The sequence below is a fragment of the Semicossyphus pulcher genome, unplaced genomic scaffold, assembly GCF_022749685.1.
Source record: "Semicossyphus pulcher isolate SPU_LCO1_2020_fin unplaced genomic scaffold, fSemPul1.0.p SCAF_3, whole genome shotgun sequence".
Taxonomy (NCBI): Eukaryota; Metazoa; Chordata; class Actinopteri; order Labriformes; family Labridae; genus Semicossyphus; species Semicossyphus pulcher.
In genome coordinates this window covers 30,303,251-30,329,432 of record NW_027211704.1, presented here as the reverse complement: position 1 = coordinate 30,329,432, position 26,182 = coordinate 30,303,251, and the positions used below count along the sequence as shown (strand labels likewise).

Below are 26,182 nucleotides of genomic sequence, written 5' to 3'. Positions count from 1 at the left end.
TGCTGCCCTTTGTCGACTCAGACTTTGGCCTTCATGTCCTCTGACCTTTCTAACAGAAACAACAACAACAACAACCTTATCAGTTTGTGAGTACTTATCATTCACCTTAACCTTAATCTTAAATTATGAGTTATGTTCTTTTTTTCTGCTCAACTTCACGTTCATTTTAAATGTGTTTGTATGGGCATGGCAGCAACGCAAGCAAAGTGATGTAACAGATTTTTTTTAATTGCATGTGTGTGAAAAGTATATTGCTGCGTCAACAACCAAGTTGTGCAGTGCTTGTCAAGAGTTCTCAAGCCTTGGCACAGTTGGATCTTTGTATAACAATTAACCTGTGTAGAGTTTATGGATGCTGAATGACTTCCCGAGCTGCTTTATCTCTGCTTCATTGTAAAAATACTTTTATGTGCAGGCTGTTAGCTGTTTAAGTTCATAACAAATGTGTGCCCACATGAACTCACAGTTATGATGGTACACAACTCTGAGGGTGCTTTACTGAAGTAATGCTGCAGGAGTTTCAACAGGTGAAAGCTCCACCAGCAACACCTACTTTTATCATCCTGCTTTGTCTCCTTTAATATCACATTATTTGCTTTTTTTAATACTTGGTTACATTTTATTAATCAGTTACCTACATTTCTAATGATTTCCCAGAGAGAAATGTAATTAGACTCTAGGCTACCTTTAGAGAAAAGAGTGTAACAGAGCTAAAGCATATTTCTCTTTTAGTCATTGTCAGCTGAGCATGATGTGCAATTTGTCTACAAGCAGCAATAAAGGACACAGTTTGGCCACAGGATAAAAGCTGAAGTGGCACAAGTGTCAGTGAACTGAGGGTGTAAAATCTAGTTACAAGTTGATTATAGGCCATAACCAACCACACCCATAGCAGCAAAAACCCTTAAAAAAAAGGTGCAATTTATAACTTAAGTATATAATGTTTTATCCCTCATTTTAAAAGTTAGGCAGTCTTTTGCAGAGGAAACTTTCAAACACAACGACCTAACAGTCTCTTTGTCTTTTTTACCCTATATTACAGGGGGGAAATGACACAATCACTCCTTTATAGTAAAGTTGTAGTGATTTATCATAGTTGACATAAGTGACATTCCGGGTGGTTGGGCTCATTGGAAGCAATGCGCAGCTGATAGGCCGCCCCCTGCAGCCTCACGGCCCGTCCCGTCCAATCACTCGGCTTTATTTGCATGTTATGCAATTGGGTGAGCGGCGTGTGCGTCTGCTGGGAGGAAATTAAAAGCAACGGTCTCTGTCCGATCGTTCTTTCCAGGCAGGCAGAGGAGCCCAGGGTCTGCAGGCGGGGGTAAGGACTCAAACATTTGTTTTTCTCTCCTGTTTTATAATTTTCTGCATCATTAATAACGCTTACAATGAACGTGCAAACTCTAAATGTGTCTCCTGATCCACAGCAACACACAGTGTTAGTTATTTGATTTGCAATAAGAGGCTGTTTTTGTTTGCTGCAACTCTTCGGGGAAATCAATCTTACAATTCCACATAAGGGCTGCACGTGACATTATATATACTGCGTGGTGAATAATAAGAATGTTATTTTGTGCGTAAACTTGAGATCTTGAACTTTCTGTCTGAACGTTGCACAGTGGGCTGTCAAAGCCCTTCAACTCCTCCGTGCTTTTTATTGGTCAACACCAAAGGCACAAGCTACTCTGAGGGATGTTATTGGTTTTTACAGGACAGCAGGCCCGCCCCTTTCTGCTCAGGGTCACCAAAGAGTCAAACTGACAGTCAGGATTACAGAGCACTTTTTTTAGGATACGTTGTATAATGTTTGTTTGGTGTTGATCAAATTGAGTATAGATAAGAAAGGTTATATAAATATACAGATGAACTAAAGAATGACAACCAACAACATAAGAAAAATACAATATTTACAACATTACATTCCTGTATGTCCAGTATGTTGTGATAAAGCATCTGCATAAATACATTTAGGCCTTACCTGGAATTATTGGGCATCTGCATGTACACATATTCTATGTAACATGCAGAATGTGTACACATGCAAAGTGTTATTCTTCAAACTGTTCATGCTACAGCCATATGATGAAACCACCATAGAGCTGCTCGCGTTGCTCTTTGGACCCAGTTTAACAGACGAAACTTTGAAATGTTTGCATAAAGTGTGAGTGAGTTTTTGTAACCTCTCTCCCACAGAGCTTTAACATGAAACCCCTGCACACATGCAAATGTGACAAGCACAGGCAGGTTGTGTCTTGTCTGAACTTACTGAGCATATTCTGAAGTCAGTGTGATGATTGATGCTAAAGGCAGAAAGTTAAATGCCCTTTAACTAAAGAGAAGCTGAAACTTAATGTTACATTTCAACTGTTGCAAAGTTCTTGCTAGTGTACTTTTTAATGCAAGATGAAAACCTTCACCTCACACACAAGAAAACATAAAATACGTTTTTTTTCCCCATATGTGATGTAATACAAATACTTTGAAAGTTTGTGCTCATTCCCTACATACTTTGTGGTTGTCTTTGCCTCTGCCCCAGAACACATTAAGGTGTGAGGATGAAGATTGCTGTGATTGGTCAGAGTCTGTTCGGCCAGGAGGTGTACAAGGAGCTGAGGAAGGATGGCCACACTATCGTAGGAGTTTTCACCATCCCTGACAAGGATGGCAAGGCTGACCCACTGGGTGAGAGATTTGCTGACTTTTTAAAATTTAGTGAAAAGTCTAAAATCTAAACCCAAATTTTTGTGCTCTGAATTCCTCCTGGATGTCCTGTAATCTATTGCATTTTTTGGACACAGTTTAAGAGTTAGATTTTTTTCTTCCCTTCAGCAACTGAGGCAGAGAAGGATGGTGTCACCGTCTTCAAGTTCCCCCGCTGGCGTGTGAAGGGCCAGGCCATCCCGGAGGTGGTGGCTCAGTACAAAGCCACCGGTGCTGAGCTCAACGTCCTGCCCTTCTGCTCCCAGTTCATCCCCATGGAGGTCATCGACCACCCCAAACACGGCTCCATCATCTACCACCCGTCCCTGCTGCCTCGCCACAGAGGAGCCTCTGCTATTAACTGGTGAGTGACGAACATCAGGTTGGTTAAGCCTGGTGACATGCTGAGTCTCTCACCTGCTGTCTCTGACACACAGGACCCTGATCCACGGTGACAAGAAGGGCGGGTTCACAGTGTTCTGGGCTGATGACGGACTGGACACCGGACCAATCCTCCTGCAGAGGGAGTGTGATGTTGAGCCCAATGACACCGTCAACACAATCTACAAGAGGTTTCTCTTCCCAGAGGGCGTCAAAGGCACAGTAAGTGCAGTAATGGGGCAAGGGATTGTGGGTGGAGGAACAACAGGCTGATTTTAGGTGGTGTAGGCCGAGCTAGCTGCTAGAACAAAGTAAGAAAATGTATAGTATGTAGAAAAATATGTTGTTTTTTTTAAGTCACTCCATATACTTGTTATATTTGTAGTGTAAAAATATTTGTATTTAAGATGACATAGAGTGTGGGGGCTATCAGAAAATCTCTGTATTCATTAGGGTTATAAAACACGATTTCTTCACAATACAAAATTATATTGATTCATTGTACAAAGATAAACTTGTTTGCTGATATCACAAAGTCTGCCACAATATTATTTTGATCCTATTCATGTCAGGGGCCTAGTAATGACATGAAACAATACCATACCCATATTATACAGTTTAGTTACATTTAAATCAGCTTACAGCTACACTTCTAAATATAATTGATTATGATTTTATTGCTAAATTCTTCTAGACTTTTAAAAGGAAAAGCGACCTACCCTTAATAATATTTTTTGAAAAGTCAAAATTTATTATTTCAAGCAGAGCATTTTATATGTCTTAAAACATGACTGGAGCTGCTCTTTAATTTTAGATATCTATATTAGTTGGGCGCCATGCTTTTGCTTCTGTATCTACCTGCCGCTTAATTGGAAACTGAGATGAGACATGCCATGGGAGTTTCAAAATAAAGGCTTATCTTGAAAATTCAATTTTCACTGTGCACTGATGATATGGAAATCATCAATTGGATATACAGTATATTATTCAATATTTATTAGTTATACCCCTCGTATTTATACTGAGTGATGGACTTTACTTGCATTAAAATCAGCTTGTGTTGACCTTTAAAAAGGGAAATGATAGCCTAATGATTAATTTAGTCACAGTCTGGAGATTGCTGGGTTACTGACTGATAAACAGTGGCTGTAACACATTATGCAAATCATGTAATCAGATTCTTCAGCTACTTTGACTGATCAATACTGTTATAAATGATTGAATATATCTTTAAGTAAATCAGAAAATACAGTGGTAGGCTATTAATGAACGAATAAGGTCATGTACCAGATAAAGCAGCAAATTATATCTTTGTAAGATTGATTAACTTTGTGGAACTAAGAAACAAACCCTCTTTGATCATCACCTGTGAGTCCTGCAGGGTTTGTTCTTGACCCGAGGAAACAGGAGGTTAGGAAAAATTGATTGTTTCTCTGTGGATGAATGAACTTCTGGTCGGCGCGCTGCATAATCCACTAGTACAAACGTTTGGCGTAACTACAGAATACATATTGACATTCATGGAAAGCATTCAAAGCTCACATGGGAGAGAAAGAGCGAAGGAAAGAAAGAGTGTGTCTTAATCAAACTTTTTATGCTCATACCTGCCAGAGTTAAACTTTAACCTTTTATTTTGCCTCAGATGTTAAAGTTCACCTGGCACACACTGTGGATGTGTCTGTCTAAAGGGTGCATTGTGAGAGTGTAGGACTGAGCACCAAGCAGGACAGATGTACATAAATGTAAAGCAGTCAGCCACATTTTGGAGAGGTGTTTCTGGCCAAGATTTGACTCCAACTTATAGATCTAATTTAAAAGAGAGAAAGCAGTTGGCTCTTTAGCTGCTACATGCTCCCCCATGTTCACCAGTTAGTTGCAAATGTTGTCCGTCTGCTGTTTGGTGCTGGGCAGGTAATAAGGAAAGAAGTTATCAAAGCAGAGAAGTTGTTATCACACTCAACAACAGCTGCCTGCTGGTGGTGAGTGTGGTGGCAAGAAAAATAAAACACTGGGTAGGGCTAAGGACAACAGGGGAGTTTGTTCATAACTACAAGAGGCTGCTATACTAATGATATTTTACCAATGATTCATACAAAGATATTGATTCAAAAGGATATTACTGCTTTTGTGACCTCAACTTTAAATCAAATACATTTTGTAAAGTTTTGGATGTGGTTGTAATTTTTATTACCTTTCGAAGGTTTCTATACACGAGCAAACTTTTGAGACTCTTTAGAGTTGAGCTGTTCACACACGATAACACAACACACAATTCATCCAGATATCAAGGGACTGCTAATTGATCATAACACTCAAAAATCACTATAAACCAGTGGCTGTAAACATAACACTGTGGTTAGTAAACAGCTGTGTTCAAATGAATGTGATTTGTGTTTAAAACAAAACAATTGGTATGGTCCTTTAGGTAGTGAGATGAAGTAATTCTTTACAGTTGTTTACTATTTTAGCTTAATACAAGTGAAAGTATAGAAATCTACCTGTCAAATTGACAGTTTTAATATAGGTAATGAAAAGCAAACAAGTAAATAAGTATTGTTTACTGGGGTAGAAGGTAGCTCAGTCTGTATGGCCTTGGCTTGGGAACCAGAGGGTGGCAGGTTCAAGTCTTGGTACAGACCACATATTGAAATTGAGTCTGGTAGCTGGAAAGATGCCATGTCATCTCCTGGGTGCATGTCCATGTGCAGCCCCCTCACTCTGACATCTCTCTGTGAATGCATGTCCATAGAGTCTTGTTTGTGGTATGTTTCTAATAATACCAGCGTGTAACCATTTAATTTAATAAAGTATATTGTTTACTTCTATGTCATGGATACCCTTTTGTTGTCCACAGTCCCACAGTCAGCTCTCCTCTCCAGTTTCCCATCATGACAAATTGCTTGATGTCCATACAGATAGCACACGTTTACTTCAGCAGCCTAAACTCTGTTGTTGTTGTGGTTCCAGGTGGAAGCAGTGAGACTGATCGCAGAAGGGAAGGCTCCGAAGATCACACAGCCAGAGGAGGGAGCCACATACGAGTGCATTCAGAAGAAAGATAATTCGAAGGTATTACACAAGGGCATCCAGACTGCTTAATTTTCTCTACTTTATAAGTCCTTTAGAAAAACAGTCAACCATTAACATGAATTTGCTGTAGAGGAACATCTAAGACAAGACTGATTTTAAAGTGAAAATAACGCACAGCCACTTCTTATGTGATGGTTTAAGGATGACCATAATACACCGAATTTAAAGTGTGACAAAAACATGAAAATGCTGACTTGGACCTGACTTGAAGTTGTTGATTCTCCAAGGCTCTCTTTCAACTGCTTTAAGATGGTGACATGACATCATTCTTGGAGTAAGAAGGTGGTACCTTAAATAATAGTTCACATAATACAATCTGAATGATAATGTGCCAAAATAAGGGAGTAAGAGACAGAATATGGAGTAAGAAGTCTAGGAAGTCTAGCAGTCAATTGTAAAAATAGGACTTGTAAAGCCATGTAACTAAAAACTTGATGTATATTAGAGTACCACTGAATGTGTAGCACAGGAATATTTTACTTTGAAAGACAACCATTTAAATGTATGAGGTTTGGATTCTGGAATCAAAATTGTACAATTTTAAAATATATTCTAATGTTTGGGCTACTTAGGTGACCATTCAAGTCTGAATGAAATACATATTAAACCTTTGTCTCATCAGCATGTACACCCACATTTCAATCTAAATTTGTGAACCTGCAAAAAGTTAATGGTTATTAAAATATAATATTTCAGTGCTTTACATGCCTGTATATTGCATCTAAAGACATAATGACAAATATAATTCTCTGTCTGTTTGCAGATTGACTGGAACCAGTCTGCTGAGGCTATCCACAACTGGATCCGAGGAAACGACAAAGTCCCTGGTGCCTGGGCAGAGGTTGATGGACAGGTAACAGGACATTCTCTCCGTGCGAAACAGCAGCAAGTCATTCATATACATTCTATATCAAACTGTCTCAGTTAAACAGTCAAAAAACTAAATTAATCTGCTTCACAAGGACAGAATGTTAGACTGATTCAGTCCTGAAAAGAGACTAAATACTCGAATGTTCAAGGAACGTAATAAAATGCACCACAGAGATGCCATGAGCTCTGAGTGATATTTCAGCACAGTAGTTAAGAACAACAGCACACAAGTGTTTCCAAAAACCTTAACAACTGTAGAAATCCTCTAGATCTTCACCAATGATGTGCTTTTTTGTCTCCATCCTCCTGTAGAAAGTGACTTTCTATGGCTCCTCTCTGGTGGATAATGGTACAGCAGCTAACGGTAAGCCCCTGGAGATCCCCGGAGCCAGCCGACCCGGCATCGTCAGCAAGGCCGGCCTGGTGCTGTTTGGTAACGATGGCAAGGCGGTAAGTCAACTTAGGAAGCTGTAGACACATTTCTCCACCACGTTCAATTACATTTTCAAAGTCAAAACATATTACTGATAATGGTTGAAGATATAATAAGTAGGATTTTTCCTTGCATTTTGTCAACAACACATTCAAACTGGGCCCCTCCTCCTGAAGCTCACTCTCACTCTCTCGTGCGAGAACAAACCCACCCCGCCGAGCTAACACCGACAGCATCACGATTACCTTTGCGCAAGCATGCTAACCGGAGGTTACCGTTGCGCTAGCATGCTAACCATGCTAACCATGCTAGCTTGTCCTACCTGGTTTGAGGCACCTACCTGTCCTGGGCCCAGTTGCTAATTTGAACCACTCCCACACTCACCCATACACTGTGACTGGCTCAGGGAACCACAACAGCGCCCCTCCTGAAAATGTCCTGTGCAAAGCAAACAACAGAATAGATGCAGAGGGATGGGTCTCACAAGGGTCTGCACACACACTCACCAACACACATGTATAGAGGCCCATAAGTGATGATTTATATTATCTTTGTAAAAGTCTATATTTTATTTTTCTAGGAAAATCCTGCTTATTATACCTTTAAAAAGCTATGCACAGTATATGCAAATACTTTATTGTTGTATAAATAGCTGCTCCTAAAATTTAGTAATCTTCCTTTAAAATCCTATGACAAAAGTCCCTTTGTAGAATATATATGTATATTTTTTCTGTGTTCTGCCTTGTTATAAAAATCTAGAGGTGGATTGATTTCTACCTTGTTGTGTGGCTGATGCATAGAAACTTTTGTAAAAACATAATAGCACAAGCAGGTGCTAGTCTGCAGTTCAAAGCTCTACAAGGCCAGAGCTTTACACCAGGCACCCAGGCCTCTTATCAATTGAAAGGACAAGATGTGGCTGTAAGAGAGAAAAGTGTCTTGTTCACAATAACCAGGAAGCCTTAAATGGAGTACGGTGGAAATGGAACCTCTTAAACAGCCTCACTTTACCAGAAACGGTTCTTCATATGAAATAAAACCCACAGCATCTTTTCAGTTTCCATCTTTTGTCTTTGTTGTTGCTAATAGAAAATCTCTATAAGTGATAGACGCGCTTCAGAAACTACATTTCCACACCCCTGCCATATTCTGACCATATGAATCCTTCCGCTAGACTGTGGTTACTCCTGCACAGCTACATTTACACAAATACTTTGTACAAGGATGAATTTTGACACTTGTGAATGTTTTTTTGTACTTTATGTATTTTCATGTTCACATAACTGGCTTACAATAATATCAGAATATTACTGAACATTGGCAGAAGAAAAGAACACAACTGAGGTATATACTTTGTATATAAATGTATAAAACAATTTGACAGTGTAACATAGGCATCACTTGTTGACAACAACGGTGCTCATTTATTAAGTAAATAAAAAAAACAACAGGAACATTTTGGTTCATATTAATACTGACCGGAGGTTTCAAACAAAGAGAAATGGTAGGTATAGAACATAAACATCCAGAACATCTGTAGTGCACTAAGTGGTTCAGAGAGGCAGTACTAACAATCCCCCAGCATGCAGCTGCTCCAACATTTCCGAATCATGGAGTCACATGACCTCTGCATCTGTAGAGTACAGACAGTGCTCCACTGAGTCTATTTGTATGGTTTTCATTTTTATCTATCTATAGCTTCAACACATTTTGTACTGACCAAGCTGTGTCTGTAGAGTATACGAAGCTTTTTAGCAGCTTAAGTTGATATCAACTTCCTATTCAGACTAATAATCTTGTTTACTTATTCTTTCATCATATAGTTTATGAATTAAATAAAGAGTTTTGGCAAAGTGCTTTCTTGCCCACTGCCAGGGTTAGATGAAAAGAACAATATCTCAGATCTCTGTGCATGGAGCGTGGGGCTAGGGCCAACAAACTGTTAGCCTAGCTTAACAGAAATACAAATAAAGGTGAACAGCTGGGCTATCTGTGCAAAGTTCAACAATACACCTGTCAACGCCTTCTTAAAGCTAAACTATTCAATATAAAACCTGAAAAACAACGGTTTATATCTCAACAGGACTCTAGGAAGTCTTTGTCTTGGGCTAATTTTTGGCCAAGGAATGGTCACAGATTGTGACTCCCTACAAAATTATTTGTGTTTTTTTTATGTAGGTGTATTTTCCAACTTTGATCAAAACAAGGTAAGCAGTTTCCCCCTCAAACTATATAATACATCATGCTATACACCTCCAGCTCCATACATGAGTGATGTCAATCTTCTCATCTTACTCTTGGCAACTCAAAGAATAACCATTTTCAAATAGTTAGCAGAGTCAAATCCAAACTATTTCATTGAAGCACGGTGCCAACATGCCTGTTCATGTTAGACGATGTTTAACATTGAAAAGTCTGGTCTTGTGAGGACAATCATTCTTTAAGTATAGGTAAATCTTCAATACAACATAAAAAAAAAACAAGTTCTGGTATGGGTGCCAAAATATACTGAAGCTGGTATAAAAAAACCCAAACTATCCTCTCCTCATGTTTTAGAATATAATCATCATGCATCTTTATGAGATCTGTTCTGAAGTTTTAAGCAGGACTTTGACTCGTGGACAGCTTGACGCCGTGAACTTTCCGCATGTGTCTTTTCATCAGCAGCCTTTCAGTAAATAACTCGTCACAGTCCCCACATTTGTACGGCCGCTCCTCTTTATGTTTGGCCAAGACGTGTTTCCTCAGAGTCGATCCTCTGTTGAAAGATTTGTCACAGATGTGACAGCTGAAGGGCTTCTCTCCCGTGTGAGTTCTTATGTGTTCTGTCATGTGTCCTTTCAGTTTGAAACACTTCCCACAGAAATGGCAGCTGTAGGGTCTCTCTCCTGTGTGCACTCTCATGTGGTTCTGCAGATTGCTCTGACAGGGTATGTGTTTGCCACATATGTGACAGTCAAAGTTTCCCTTGCTGTCATGTGACTTGCTTTCGTGCGTCTTGAGGTGCCACGTAAGCACAGTTTTTTTAGTGAATATGTAGTTGCATATGTGGCATCGGTATAAGGTGGTGCTCGTCTTCTCTTCGGAGTTCGGCTCTGGATCCTCCTCAGGGGTTTGCTCTCGCTCTCTGCTCTCCTCTGCTGCTCTACAATCTTCTAACTGCTGCACTGTTTTGATGAGTTCTTTTGTCAAAGAGTCTCCATCATCGCTGTCCTCTGCTGAAGGTTGCTCCTCGCTGCCGTTGATCCACAGTTCCTCCTTCTGCTCCTCGTGCTCGTTCTTAACCTGGGAGGGTCCCGGCTCGTCCTGGCACACACTGAGGCTCCACTCCTGCTCTTTAGGGGGAAGCTCCTCAGTGGATGTAGGTGTTGTTGGCTGTTTGGCATCTGCAGGGATGAAACCAAAAAGTATTTCAGTTGATGTACATCATGAAGTGGTCAGCGACAAAATAGTGATCCACACCCATCAGAAATGTTACCTTTGAGATCAGTGTTTATCAGCCGCCTCAGAGCCACATCTACTTCAAGAAGGGACAAGCCATTCAAGGATTGAAAACTGGTCTACACAATTGAGGAGAGCCTCAAACCGATACAATTTTTTTCAAAATGTAAAAAAATAAAGTAAGCGTGTATTGTATTTAGACAGATTAAGGTGTGTTGCCGTTCTTCTTCCTTCCCTAAAGCACAGAACATTTTATTTAAATGTATTTAACCAGGAAAAGCCTCATTGAGATTAAAAATCTCTTTAACAAGAGTGTCCTGGTCAAGACAGCAGCAGCACATTTTAACAAAGTTTCAGACATACAACACAAAACAATTACAAAAACAAGTCAACATATTCTGGGTCACATAGCAGAAAGTCGTTAATCAGAGCATCTACAACCTGATGCATCTTCCTCCAACACCCCCAGACCCATATCCTCCTGCAGCAGATTCCAAGCAGCAGGAGCAGCGTACCTGAAACCCCTTTTCCCCATTTCAAGACGAACTTTTGGGACAGAGAGCAAAATTAAGACTTTCGAGTGGGTCACAGAGCGAAGACTGCATTTTTTTAGATTAATTACAAATTACATAAGGGGGAGGAGTAAAGATTGAATGCAAATTTCCCTCAAGTCATTTGTTCAAGCTGACTAAAATGTAATTGCCGGAGTGTTTTTGGTCAAGCTGAACAACACTGCATAAAGACACATAACTAGTGGACAATTATGAGACTACACGCTGCACAGCAGCCTTTGCCATCAGTGTGTGAATGTGTGAGGGGTCAGAAGCCTAGAAAAGCACAATTTAAGTCCAGTCCATTTACCATTTTTCTGTTTACAGTTTTATCTTTGAAACAAAAAAAATTCCAACTTTATTCCTTTTTTGTAGTAGTCCTTCTCAGCACCTGGAAACAAGTATACATATTTTCCCAATATGGATGTTTGGAAATGTTTCAGGTCATATTTAATTACACTCAGCATCCTTGATTGGTGCGATCCATCACTCATGTGACACTGCAATCATGCACTGAATCACACTGCAGTACTCTTCTACATCACTGCAGCAAGGTTGAGCTCTAATAACCTAATTAAACAGATCCTTATGTACTTATATTTGTCAAAAAATGACCACCTGTGGTTTAAAATCAATTAATGATATTGGTGTCTTCCTAAAAAACAAATCCATCGTCAGCTCCGCTCTGCTTTTTTATTTAGAAATCATGTTATACCTTCAATAGTAATCAACTACTAATTAACATGTCTGGCAGTTTGATGTACTGTATTTATTGTCAGTGCACTTTTCAAAACAGTACATCACAGGAGATATATTGCAAAACAATACAAATTTACGTACGAATTAAAGGCAGAATTAAATTGCTACTGTCAATCAGTACACAAACAGTGCAAAACTCTTTTTTTTTCACCATAAAATAAAAGCCCTTCACATGCATTTTATTTGCATGTGTTACTTTATACACTTGTCAAAGTTGTTGAAGCCGTTTAACTGCTTGCTTGGTGCATGAAGTGTTTCTGCATTGTCTGTACATATAAGCTCATAGCTTTTATTATTCACTCAGAGTTAGTTAACTCGATATCCGCAAATCCTGCTTCGTAGAAGTGCCAATTCATGGAACAATTTCAACTGCAACTTTAATAAATATACAATCATAACTGAAAACAGTGAATGAGAAGATTTCATTGTTTGATTAAAGAAATGTATTGTGCTAATTAAGATTCAGTGTAACCTCTGAGCTGTAACTGTGGTCAGCAATGCTCCATCGACTGCATCTCATACAGGATAGATGACACCATGGACCATCCTCATGTGTTGTTTGTGCTCAACGAGCAGAGGGAAGCACTGGCTGCACTGCATGCACTTAAACGGCTTGTTCTCCCTGTGTGTGTTCCTGGCGTGTTTGCTCATGGTGGAGGATCTGTTGAAGCTCTGCCCACAGATGTAGCAGGTGTAAGGCCTCTCCCCAGTGTGCGTCCTGATATGTTCTTTTACATGACTTTTCATTTTGTATTTGTTACCACAGATGGGACAGGCATATGGTTTTTCGCTGTTGTGTGATTTCATGTGGGCCATCATTTGACTCCTGGTGTGTGTGATTTTATTACAGAGAGAGCAGGTGAACGTCTTGTTGTTGAACTTTGAAACATGTTCAGTTGAATGAGCAGCAAGGTGCAATTTTAGCTCGACCTTTTTCTCAAAAGGCTTACTGCAGATATTACAAAAAAACACGCTTTTCTTCCTTGTGTAAGCTGTAGACATTCGAAAGGATGGTTGTTCCTCTTGTGATTCTAAGTGCTCTCCCACTGTTACCACTCGAGTTAGGCTGTCTAGCGCTTCATAATCGCCATGCTCTCCAACTGTGACAACTTGAGTAACATTGTCTTGCATCTCATTTTGTTCATGCTCCCCAACTTTGACCATTTGAGTTATTGAGTCCATAATGTTGCTGTATGCTGGACATACAGGCATCTCCTCAGAACTGGCCCAGGGTTCAGTCTGTTCTTCTTTTAAGGGCAGGATGATTGGCTCCTCACTGGGAATACATTCACTCTGTATCTGCTGCTCCAAAGCACAAACCTCCTGAGTTGGTGTGGGCAAATCAATCTGCCATGCATCTGTAACAGTGGATAGGAAAATGTTTTTGTAGCAGCTTGAAAATAACTTCTTTGATCATACATGAACTAGATGTTGGGAAACACGAATGATCCCCAGCAGTGACGCTTGTCTTAACAGCAGCAGAGAATCCAAAGCAAGTTATGGTTTGAAAACAGTGAGTAGAGCCTTTATTAGTGGGTAGAGCCTTGAATATACAGCAAACAAAATGCACTTGGAGCAAACCAAACACTGGCAATAGCATGCATGTGATGCATACCCATTATGAGTTAGGCTATTCATCATTCACTAAAAAGGAAGTTCAATAAAAAATGTTCTTAGCAATGAGCTTTCCTCATTATCTAAAATACTAATTATTTAAAAATGTGTTATTTAAAAAAAATCAATCCCATCATGTTTTTTGCAAGAAACTTCTCATTGACAATGACAGGGAGGTACGGGCAACTCCACATTCAGTTTGACTGTGTAACAATAACACCAGGAAGTTACAAGGTAACAAGTTAGAAACACAATCCATATTGCAGTTAGGGTACGTGACATCAACATCATGTTTAAACAAGTTCATTAACACAGGCCCACATAAAGTGCATTTAAGCAGCTCCACATGCATGTAGGTGACCCAAGTTCACCCAGGTAAAACTGACCATGGTTGTTGGATCTGTCTCCAGGCTAGTAGTGGTGTAAATAGTGTAATCCACGGACATTAAAGCATATGAACACACCCAATTACTTAGATGTACTTAACGAGAAAACAAATATGTCTCAATAGTAAGAGCAAAGGTCTCATCAGCCACCGCCCACTCTGCTGGCAAAATAAAAGACTGGGTTGAAAGTTGATTTACCGGTTTTTAGTTTGAGTACTGTAATGTGGATCAAATGTTATTAAACCAATGTATCCTTCAAACGTATAGTACTGTCAAATTTACAATGAGCCATATGTTACAAGTTGTTTAAGGTATTGATATGAAATAACGTCTAATAAACATAGCTTGGCGTTTCTCTCTGTATAAAGAAAACTATTGGTCGTATAACTAGTATTGTTGTTTTATGTTGCCACCTTGTCTTGCAACGACGAATATTATAATTACACGAATAATAACTAAACAAATAATCCATTCAGTTTTATTTTGTAAATTCGCCGGAAGTGTAGTGCTCGTGTCTCTTGTCACTAGCTAGGAAACACTTGCTATCTTGGCTTGCTAACAAAGCACAATTCGTTGCACACAAAAACGTTAAGCTAACTATACACGGTGTTTTTGTGAATGCCTTATAATAATGTGAGCTAACTGACCGTGGTTAAGGTGCTGTTAGTGTATAAAGATTCATACCTGCCCTGTGAAGTCGTATCTCTGGTTTGTAGACCAAATCCAGCAGCCGCTGTAACCTTTGGTTCTCCAGTTTTGTTCGGTACACCTCATCCTGGTAGTCTATTATTGTCTTCTCAACGAATCCATAGATGTCTACTGCTGCTGCGGTTAATCTCTCCGTCAGAAAGACGTTGAATGACTGAAGCGTAGCGTTAGCCATGATGCAGCCAGCTGTCAGCTCTCAGTTTAACTGTGAGGTGTACCAGCCAGCCTCTGCCAAGGAAACAATGTGACTAGAGTTATACCGCCCCCTAGTGTACTGGACTCTGTCTAACTGTAAATGTCTGGACAGAATGACCCGGTTACCGTGTCTGTCACAAAGGCAAGGCTTAATTGTAAACTTGTAAGCATGTACAGAAACATCAAAATTAACCCTAATAATGTTATTTTATTCAATAGTTTTATTTTATTGAAAGTGAAAAATATTCATGTTGCCCATTTTTGTTTTATAGGGTTGAGGGGTATTGTGAAGTTGCATTTTGGGTACAAAATAATAAATATACATAAAATTATATATGAGGTGATTATTAAGAATTCAAGTAACTCTGAATACTGTGTCAGATGACCTAAGATGTTAACGTTTGTTGACTACATTTAACACGTAATTTATGTTTTTTTCAAAAGCTTAATTTAAGGGAGAACTGGTTTCACATTTTATGTGGTCATTATGATGATTAGATCAGATAGATCTTTATTGTCACTGTTATTAAAACAATGAAAGGCAGTTTAGCAGCTCTTTGGAATGAACAAAACACAGTAATATTAAGACAAAACGGGCCACGTTATAAACATAGAACACGCTAAAAATGGCACACTGATAATTAAGTTGTATATCACATTAAGCGCTTGTGTTACGATTGTAGCCTCAGTCTGTCTTGGGACACACACACACACACACACACACTTTTTACTGCCTGTGGAAAGAAGCTGTTTCTAAGTCTGTTGTTATTGTTATTTTATATGTTTTATTGTTATGGTTATTACATGCTCCATTTACATTCTCTCTCTCTGTCTCTCTCTCTCTCTCTCTCTCTGCAGCTGTTGGTGAAGAACCTTCAGTTTGAGGATGGGAAGATGATCGCTGCAGCACAGTACTTTAGCGCAGGGAGCAGTGCTGCTGTGGAGCTCACAGAGGAGGAGAAAAACTTTGCAGAACAGATGAGAGTAGGTCCTTCTCTCCCTTCTTACTTTAGGGGACTGGTTGAAAATCTAATTGAAAAGTTGCCGGCTGAATGTTTATATGTCCACTAAACAACTTTCTACTCACAGGCAGTGTGGCAGAGTATTCTGACTAATGTCAGTAAGATTGAAGACTCCACTGATTTCTTTAAGTCTGGTGCTGCTTCCATGGATGTGGTCAGGTAAGGATAACAATGGGAAAGAAAGATGTATCACTATAATAGAATACATCGGATTTCCCACTATCACAACCATCCAAACATACGATTAAAAATCTTTTCATACATGGATGAAAACATTTACATGTCAGTTCATCTTCCGACTACAATGACTTTAAATATCTACATATGTGCACACAAGATAATTATCTTAAGGGAACAAGTTATTATCCTGTCAGCACAAGTTATTATCTTATGCGCACAAGATAATTATCTTGTTTGTGTAGCAGTTGTGTAGGCCTACTCACTCTTGTATTGTGTGATGAACCAGGCATATACATCACTTTTGGCTCCAACACTTTTAAATGCTAAAACACGGAATTAAATAATTTTGCTAACTGTGGGTAAGTGAGCTACACCACGCAGATTGATAAGAAATAAGATAAGATAAGATATCCTATATCTTAAGACTTTATTGATCCCCATTGAGGGAAATTCACTTGTTACCACAGCTCAGATAATGGACAGGGTAAAAGAAGCGATGGATAAAAAAAGGCAAGACACAAAGATAATAAAATGCAATAATATTATTAATAATAAATATATACACTACGTACACCTTTCACTTATTGTGGATGGTTACGTTTTTGTACAAAAAAGAAAAAAATTTCACCAAGTCAAAAACACACACAGTGTGTATCATGTTGATTTGGTTGATGATAAGTAAAGTGACCTACAGTATTGCAAAATAAATAACACGAGAAGTAATTGCACAGACATAATTGCACGATATGGATGAGGTAATAAAAATGCAGAAGTATGTACCAAAGTATGATATTATACTATAATAATATGTGACAGTAGATATGCATAAATAGAAAAACAGTGCAAAGTAGCCGCCATGTAGTGACTGGTGGATGACTTACAGAGTATTGTGATCAGACAGTGATGCTGATGTTATAAAGTCTGACTGATGATGAAGACAGAATTTAGCTTGCAAAGCAAAATAACGTGGTGAGCCCTCAGTATCATCACTAAAGTGTTTCATATTGAATTTAGAGATTCTCTCAAACACACCATATGGATAAATAGCACTTTAACCCAGAAAACCGAGCTTATTACATACTAACACAACATGTCTGCAGGGGCTCCAGAGGGTGCTCATGTTACACACAAAAGGCCAGTCCCCGTGTAACACTATTAAGAATACATTATTTACACAATTAAATGAGCAAATTACTGGCAAAAACTAGGAAACTAATAACAAATTATTGCAATTGGAATCATTAACACTGCTATATTTGCGCAATATAATAACTTGTATGCACAAGATTAAAAAAGATCTCCGTACTATCTTCCTCTTTGCCTGGAAAAAAACATGTTTTGTGTTAAAATACAACCTATAAGTGAAATATTTGGAAAATTGGTCTGGAATTTCCGTTAACTTGTTTAGTTTAAGAATAATTATTTTGACAAAAAATCCCAAATAATAGATTTCTTTTGTTCTCTCTTTGCAATATTCTTCTGATTGCTTCCTCTTGCCTCCTGTCACTGTCTTCAGGCTTGTGGAGGAGGCTAAGCTTCGGGCTAGCAGCTGTCAGCTGCAGAATGAGGACGTCTATATGAACACTACCTTCCAGGATTTCATCCAGATGTGTGTCAGGAAGCTCAGAGGGGAGGACGATGAGGAGGAACTGGTTGTTGACTATGTGAGTGTGTTTGGTGTCTGTGTTTAAATTCACAGCTGTTACTGGCTGTCACATGTTACTGATGTTCTATAGGAAAGACAACATGTTGACTGGAATCTTGCACACTGTTTGATTCTTCAGGTAGAGAAGAGCATCAACCACATGACCATAAAGATGCCCCATCAGCTGTTCATTAATGGAGAGTTTGTGGATGCAGAAGGAGGAAAGACCTACAAGACCATCAACCCCACTGATGGAACGGTGAGGACGAAAAGAAAGAGACAAAATGAACCCTGGAATCAATTTCTTTTACAAAGCAACCACATTATCTTGTGTATGCTCTGACTGTCATTAAACTCGTCCTTGTATTAAGGACCAATAGATCTAAATTAAAAAAGTTGTTTTGTTTTATAAAACCTTTCATGGTGTTTTTGGCTATCACTGGTTGCTGGGTTACAAGTGTTAAAAGGGTCAATATTTGAAGATATCAGCGCTCATTAGCATGCCTGTCATCACACTAGATCTACTTTATTTCTGAGTTATTTCAGTTTTTTAGAGCGACTTTGTCACCACTTTAAATGAAAGACAGAAGTCTCCAACACAAGAACACACTTATCCATTACATCTGATAGCTTTGTGATTATTTATCCCCTTTCTGTCTGTCCTGTAGGCCATCTGTGACGTGTCTCTGGCCCAGATAAGTGATGTGGACAGGGCCGTGTCTGCGGCTAAGGAGGCTTTTGAAGAGGGAGAGTGGGGCAAGATGAACCCCAGAGACAGAGGCAGACTCATCTACAAGTCAGTGCACTTGGTCTTACTAAACTCAACTCACAACAGACACTGGGGGGCCTATCGTCCACCCTTTGCAAAGTGTCATTGCCATTGCCAGCACCCACGTTGTATAAATAGCAAGTCATCTTGCGCCACCGTTAGCGCCCATGGGCGTGTTAGTTTTGATATGAGGTGTGGTCAGGCAAACGGGTGGCGCGTTGCTATCTAGAGGACGCAGAAAGCGACCGCGCCTTAAACCAACAAAAACCTGGTCTACTGTCTAAAGTCTATGGCGAGATCTGTGTTTGCTATTCAGAGGGCGCATTATGGACATACATCGGCGAATTTACAACAGGAGTCTGTGCTTGTCATTCACATGGGGACGCACAGCAGCGCTTCTACTCATAAGGAAAAAGCAGTGTGTTTGCAGATACTGTGAAAAAACGTTGTTTAAGGGACGGACTGCAAGCTTTGGTTTCCCTCGTCTCCTTAAATCATGATACTGCTTTCGGTTTGTTACCGATCTGCTGAGAAGTGCGCAGGAAGACATGGACAAGCTCACCGCTGCCTCCACACACACCTGCTTCACCTCAGGAAGATTCCTGCTCCAGCTGCGCACGGGCCAAAAACTACTGAGACCGACACAAAGCTCTCCATAACGCGCGCTCATTCAGACGCACGCTCTATAATACAGCACAAAACGAGACACAGTCACACACACCCAACTAGGAGGTACATTAATTACCATACTCTAACATAACTGTGGCCACGATAATTGTGCCCACAGATATTAATACACTGTCCAGTTTCCATTACGCACGAGAATACAGCCGTGTGATCCAGCAGCAACAATAAATAAATAAACATTTAAAGCCGACCTTTCTTTGATGGTCAGCACACATAACTTGAATAAACATAAGATCCTGTCCGTCTGGAGACTTAAATAATTAATGCTGTGCCTCGTGCGTAAATGTACACAGCATGACTCTTTTCATGTTCGTTTCTGCTGGGCAGTGGGATCGCTTCAGTGGCTTTAACATCAATCCGTGCTTCGACATGTATCGTACAGTAACCTGTGTTTTTTTCTGCGTGTTCAAGGACACAGTGGAAAGAAATAAGTTGAATATGCCGGTCTGGGTCCGGATTGTCTCAGAAGAATGACTGAAATACCGTGTAAATAGCAACACGGCTCTTAAAGGGAATGACAGCTGACACTCTGATTGGTTTGATTCATGTTATGCCGAAAACATCCCTATGATTGATCCAGGGATTTAAGCCAACCTCTTTGCGCCTTGCGCTTCGGTTTGCGGCCAGATTGTGCGCCGTCTAACAAAAGTGCGTCGGACACGCCCTAAATCACTTAGCACCGTGCGCTTTAGACTGTGCGCCTTCCGTCGTCTAAATAGGGCCCTGGGAGTGATTGGCACTAATAAAAAAATACATTGTTGTTTTCTATGTCAGAATTCTCGACACTAATATCACATTGCATGCATTTCTTAATATATTTGTACAATACAACTGTGTACAATACAACAGGCCCAGCAATTCTCAGATCCACTATGAGTCATTTGGTTGTAGATAAGTTCAAAATCCAACGTAAACACTAAAGATATATTATTTATTTAAATAATCACGGTATGAATTGGTAGAAAAACAAGATCAAATCTAGCCATGACGGGAGGTCTGAAGTTTTAAAGGTACCTTTTGAAGATTTTGACCACTAGCACGGTGGAACAATGTTGTGTTACTCGTGTGTATGAGGACACAATATGAAGGCACCATACAACACCTTTCTGCAGCCAATTTCCTGTTATTGCACTGATATAGCAATACAGTTTTTTAATTGATTAACTTCTTAGCTTTCATATTCTCAACTTGCCCTTATGTAATCAACTGCATATTACAGCCATTTTGTAAATATAGAATAATAAAAATTACAAATTTTCATGCATGATTTGAGATATAATTGACCCTGTGTCTCATCTGCTCACCCTCCCACAGGCTGGCTGACCTGATGGAGGAGCACCAGGAGGAGCTGGCCACCATTGAAGCCATTGACTCCGGAGCTGTTTACACTCTGGCCCTGAAGACTCATGTGGGCATGTCCATCCAGACCTTCCGCTACTTCGCTGGCTGGTGTGACAAGATCCAAGTAAGACAGTTGCTTTAAAAGCCTGGAAGCATGTTTCCCTTAAAAAACGTAAAATCAAACTATATCAGTATAAGCCCAATTCACAAAAGAATAAGGATAAAAACATTGAAATAATTATGCTTGCTTCAAACAGGGCAGCACCATCCCAATCAACCAGGCCAGACCCAACCGTAACCTCACTTTCACCAAGAAGGAGCCGATAGGGTGAGTGTGTGTGGAGAGGATGCATTTCTCCATGTTCACATTAAAGATTAATCACTTAAGTTACTTTTTGTGTCCCTAGTAAATTTGTATTGCTCATAAGCCAAACCATTTCTTTTCAGAGTTTGTGCCATTGTGATTCCCTGGAACTACCCTCTGATGATGCTGGCCTGGAAGACCGCCGCCTGCCTGGCAGCTGGAAACACAGTAGTCCTCAAACCTGCTCAGGTGAGCCTCCACAGGTTCTGTTCATGTGAAACTAAATTATAAGAGCTTGCAGCCTGCAATGTGTATTTCAAGCTGATGGTCTTCAGCTACATAGCAGAGATTGCAACCACTGCTGAAGTGTACTTTTAGACTATTATGCCAGCATGTAGTACATTTTTACAGAATTGTCAGTGTGAATGCATTCAAAAAAATCAAGTCCCAACTGAGACACTGAGATGCTACAGTCATGCAAGCAGCTCTTTGAAGCTACGTAGGCACAGCACTACTTTGACCTAAAGCTAACATCAGCATGCTTACATGCTAACCATAGATATAGATAGACAGATTTAGATATATTCATAAGGCTGACATTAACAACTCTAACATGCTGATGTTATGCTGGTATAATGGTTATCATGCTTTCCATTTTGTTATGCGTATTTGCTTAGTGGGTACAGCTGAGACTAATGGGAGTATCATTAATTTTGCAGGTATAAAGTCATGAATCAAAGTATTGGAATTTCTTGTTAATTGTCAAATTCAATAGGATTTATCCTCCAAGCAGGTCCAGATAAAATGTATATTTCAGTCTGGACCAAAGTGGTGAACAGACAAACATTGCACCTGCTGCACGCGCAGATAAAATCAAATCATTTGTTTCCAGGTGACTCCTCTGACAGCATTGAAGTTTGCCGAGTTGGCAGCAAGAGCGGGACTGCCCAAAGGAGTGGTCAATATTCTGCCTGGATCAGGTAGGAACACACACCTTCAGCCTGGATGGACAGCACAGTTTTTATAAATAATTTGTGGTTTGAATATCAGCAGCTCATCAAGAGTGTGAAAGCCAAAGTCTTCCTCAACAAACAAAACACAAGCCTGTGGTTGACTCTTAAAGCTGTTAGCTGTTAAACTCATTCTGTTTTGTAGGTGCTCTGGTGGGTCAGCGTCTGTCTGACCACCCTGATGTCAGAAAGCTGGGCTTCACTGGCTCCACTGAGATCGGTAAACACATCATGAAGAGGTGAGAGATAAAGCACATTTATAAAACTCTTATTCAAACTAAATTTGAAACTAGTACTCATCGTTGTGTATCTGTCTTCTCCCTCTAAAGCTGTGCTGTCAGTAATGTGAAGAAGGTTTCTCTGGAGCTCGGAGGAAAATCCCCTCTCATCATCTTCAGTGACTGTGACATGGACAAAGCTGTGCGCATGGTGAGTTCATCCACAGGGTCGTTTTTATATTATTTAAAGGTTTGAACACCTGCAGATGTAAAACTCCTGTGTTGTCTGTGTGTTTCAGGGCATGAGTTCAGTGTTCTTCAATAAGGGAGAGAACTGCATCGCAGCTGGCAGGCTGTTTGTGGAAGAAACCATCCATGACCAGTTTGTGAAGAGAGTGGTAAGTGTCTTTTTTATGTGTCTTTAATATAAATAATGCTTATGCATTTTAATCATGCCTGCACTATTTCCATGCATTAACCAAGTGATTCCCAAACTGGGAATGTAATGAGTAATGACGGGGGGGGCTTGGCCAATTTTGTGAAAGGAATACAGGTAAACATAAGGCTGACAGTGAATCAATATCAAACGGCACAACTACTAAAACAAAGACAATTAAACATGAAGAATCATATCTCTCCCTCGGCTTCACCGTCCCACACTGGCCATGTGTCTGTGCCGCAGGTGAAGCTGCTTAAAGTAAACACTCCACGGCACGTCAGCCCCGTGAACGTTCTGTTTAAGTGGCCACAGCGTTAACGAGCACTGGGTCATGTGTCGCTGATAACAGGAATACACTCACTGAAAGGCCGCCTGGTGTAACCGAAAGCCTCCATCTTTCAGCCGACATTACGTGTGATGACAGCAGCAGCGTCGGGTGCTTGTTTACAGTTTACAGGCAGCAATTCAAAAAAATCCAATGTGAGGCGCATTTATGACATGTCAAAGATATCGAGGATCAGCAAATGTCTGGTAGTGCGTGTTAGTGTATATGAACGTATGTTTATGTGTCGATGAGTATGGTAAAGTCAAGAAAAAGTTTGGGAACCACTGCATTAACCTGTGGTTTGTTTGTGAGAATGTGTGCACTGTATACATGCATCAGGCCAGACACCTGCATGTTTTTCTAGAGCATCTGAGGGTGATGAAATTATGTGTGGAAGATGAAAAAAACACAAACATAAAACTCTAATTAATACATATTTTCATCGTCATTTCTCTCGCTCTTTTTAATGTTTGTTGGGATATAAGCTAAAGTCTAATAAGGGTGACTGACATCACTGATACAGGTTCATGTGATAAAAGAGTGGTAAAGGATGTATAAAGGCCACGATTGTGCATGATGCTAAGACATGAGTAAAAAGTTTGTATCTGTTATTTCAGAATCGTTTCCATCTCACCAACTACCATTATTGAACCTACAGTTTGTATCTCTATTACCAGGTTGAGGAGGTGAAAAAGATGAAGATCGGGGATCCACTGGACCGCTCCACAGACCACGGCCCTCAGAACCACAAAGCCCACCTCGACAAACTGGTGGAGTATTGTGAGACCGGCATCAAGGAGGGAGCCACTCTGATCTGTGGAGGCAAACAGGTGCAGCGACCAGGTGAGGCTGCATTATCTGAATCTGAAGCTTGAGTCTTTGTGGTCCACCTCTTATGGATGCAGTGTAACTTACTGTATGTGTGCTTCCAGGTTTTTTCTTTGAGCCCACCGTGTTCACTGATGTTAAAGACCACATGTACATCGCTATCGAGGAGTCATTCGGTCCTGTCATGATCTTGTCCAAGTTCAAGAGCGGGTGAGGCCAACTCAAGAATACCCGACGTCTCTAAATAACCCAGATCCATTTTTATCACAGTCAAAATTATAACGTCATCACAAGACTGAAACTCTGTCTTTTTCTCTCTCTCTGCCTCAGTGATGTGGACGATGTCCTGAGGAGGGCCAACGCTACAGAGTACGGCCTGGCGTCGGGTGTTTTTACAAAGGATATCAGCAAAGCTCTGTACGTCAGTGAAAGGCTCAATGCTGGCACAGTTTTTGTCAACACCTACAACAAGACCGACGTGGCCTCGCCTTTCGGAGGCTTCAAACAGTCTGGATTTGGCAAAGACCTGGGTAAGACAAACTGCTGCTGTTACTGTGCCGTTGTAGTTCTTCAATGAATTTATTGATTAAATTATAATATAATAATTTATTACACAACTACTGTTAACAGGAGTTAGTTGTGCTTTAAGGGCAGGATCCTTTTTTTTCAATATATCATCTCCTGTGCACAAAAAAATTTAAAAAAATCCACAGTCAACAAACAAGAAATGTTTATTTAAAGTGGTAATCTCAAAGATCTTAGTTTCGTTCTCTTTGGTGGCACCTATGGTAATAAACGGTAATTGCAGGAGCACACATCCCAGATATCCAGACAGTGTTGCATGTGTGACATCCACGGTTGGCTCCGGTTGTAACTCTTGATTTTCCTCACTGAGGGTCGCTTTCCTTTTTAGAATGTTTGCCTTCATCTTAGCGTCCAATTTGTTTCTTTTTCTTTGGATTTTCACTTATTTTTGAAGTTGTATCTTTAGTCATCCATCTTTTCTTTGTTTGTTCAGCCATAGTAGATTACTGTTTACTCACAACACTTGCAGAGACCGGAAAAGCAGCCGCTTAGCTCCGCCTACCCTCTCTGGTAGACCAAGGGTGATGGAAAACGCGTCACTAACTGGGCGCCACTTGTGATTTTAACTGCGAAAGTTGCACCAGACACCCAGTTCATTCTACTACAAATGCAAAAGCTTTCATCAGTGGGCCATAGAATCAATCACCATTGTGTTACCTCATTCGGAGATAGATGGAGACTTAACAGAAATTTATTTAAATGAAAATCTTCGAGATTATTACTTTAAAAAGCCTGCAATTGGCTATTAAATTAAAAGTTTTAGTTTTATTATAGAACCTAGTGGCTTCATTAAATTCCAAAACCTTCATCTCATAGTACTCAAGTTTGTGTGATTGTTATCCATACTTACTGTTATTGTCTCTTTCACTCCAACAGGACAAGATGCTCTTAATGAATACCTGAAGACAAAGGCAGTGACCATCGAGTATTAAGTCAAATCACAGGAGAAAGAAGCAGTGAGGCGTCAGCTCCCTGCAGCCAGAGGCAGTGATGTCTGGCAACACTGAGAGAGGGAGAGGGATGCACAGGCTCATGCGTGTCATCTCATATCTCCTCTGTCATTAGTGACTACTGACATAACACTGTATGTGCCCTAACATGATAATTGATCACATTAACATGTTAAATTTGTCTCAAACGTGAATGTCCATATTTTTCAATAACGTGAGCCATTTTGTAAGTAGTGTTATCTTAACTATGCAACTGAAGCTGATGTTTGTATGATCCCCAGTGACTTCTGAGACTGTTTTGTAATCACTGTGATTGAATATTTTTAACAGACTACATTTCTAATATGGCTTACATTAGGTCAGAAAAAAAAATCAATGAAATGTAACATTTTTGGTTATCAATAAAAACAGCTAAACACCCCAAACCTCTCTTTACCTGTTGTGTTGTTACCTCTTTGATTGACTTCATGATGCAGTTAAACTTGGATTCACTCAGTACCAGAGTACAGCTACATGAGCAGTATGTACGTATGCAGGTACATACTATTTGCTCATACAAAATACTCTAAACCTTGAATCCTTTTATTACACAGAGTGAGGATTTACCCCTTATGGTTTCTTACCCCTTACAGTAAGTGGAAATGTTTATGAATAATACTGGAAGTATCTGTGGCTGCAAAACCCTACTTACTAATTTAAAATGGCCTAAACTGCATATTGTTAGCCGTGCTAGCGGCCTGGCTCTATG

General features: G+C 40.0%; 1 protein-coding gene across 1 annotated transcript; it reads left to right on the top strand.

Annotated features, from left to right (window-relative positions):
• Positions 1-1,245: 1,245 nt before the first annotated feature.
• aldh1l1 (aldehyde dehydrogenase 1 family, member L1) lies at positions 1,246-25,850 on the top strand. Its single transcript, XM_069677670.1, has 23 exons — positions 1,246-1,324; positions 2,540-2,685; positions 2,833-3,067; positions 3,141-3,306; positions 6,052-6,153; positions 6,938-7,027; positions 7,357-7,494; positions 15,990-16,115; positions 16,221-16,312; positions 17,850-17,997; positions 18,118-18,237; positions 18,647-18,774; positions 20,749-20,899; positions 21,033-21,103; positions 21,223-21,328; positions 21,972-22,059; positions 22,235-22,328; positions 22,419-22,518; positions 22,607-22,705; positions 23,749-23,914; positions 24,004-24,109; positions 24,230-24,429; positions 25,361-25,850. The coding sequence occupies exons 2-23, from the start codon at positions 2,559-2,561 to the stop codon at positions 25,414-25,416; spliced, it is 2,709 nt and encodes a 902-aa protein (XP_069533771.1). The 5' UTR covers positions 1,246-1,324; positions 2,540-2,558; the 3' UTR covers positions 25,417-25,850.
• The last annotated feature ends 332 nt before the right edge of the window (positions 25,851-26,182 follow it).

Excerpts from the sequence above, each read along its gene's own strand:
- aldh1l1 (XM_069677670.1), top strand. The coding sequence starts at position 2,559 with ATGAAGATTGCTGTGATTGGTCAGAGTCTGTTCGGCCAGGAGGTGTAC. Across the intron at positions 6,154-6,937 it reads AGAAGAAAGATAATTCGAAG|ATTGACTGGAACCAGTCTGC; the intron begins GTATTACACAAG and ends GTCTGTTTGCAG. Across the intron at positions 21,329-21,971 it reads TAGTCCTCAAACCTGCTCAG|GTGACTCCTCTGACAGCATT; the intron begins GTGAGCCTCCAC and ends ATTTGTTTCCAG.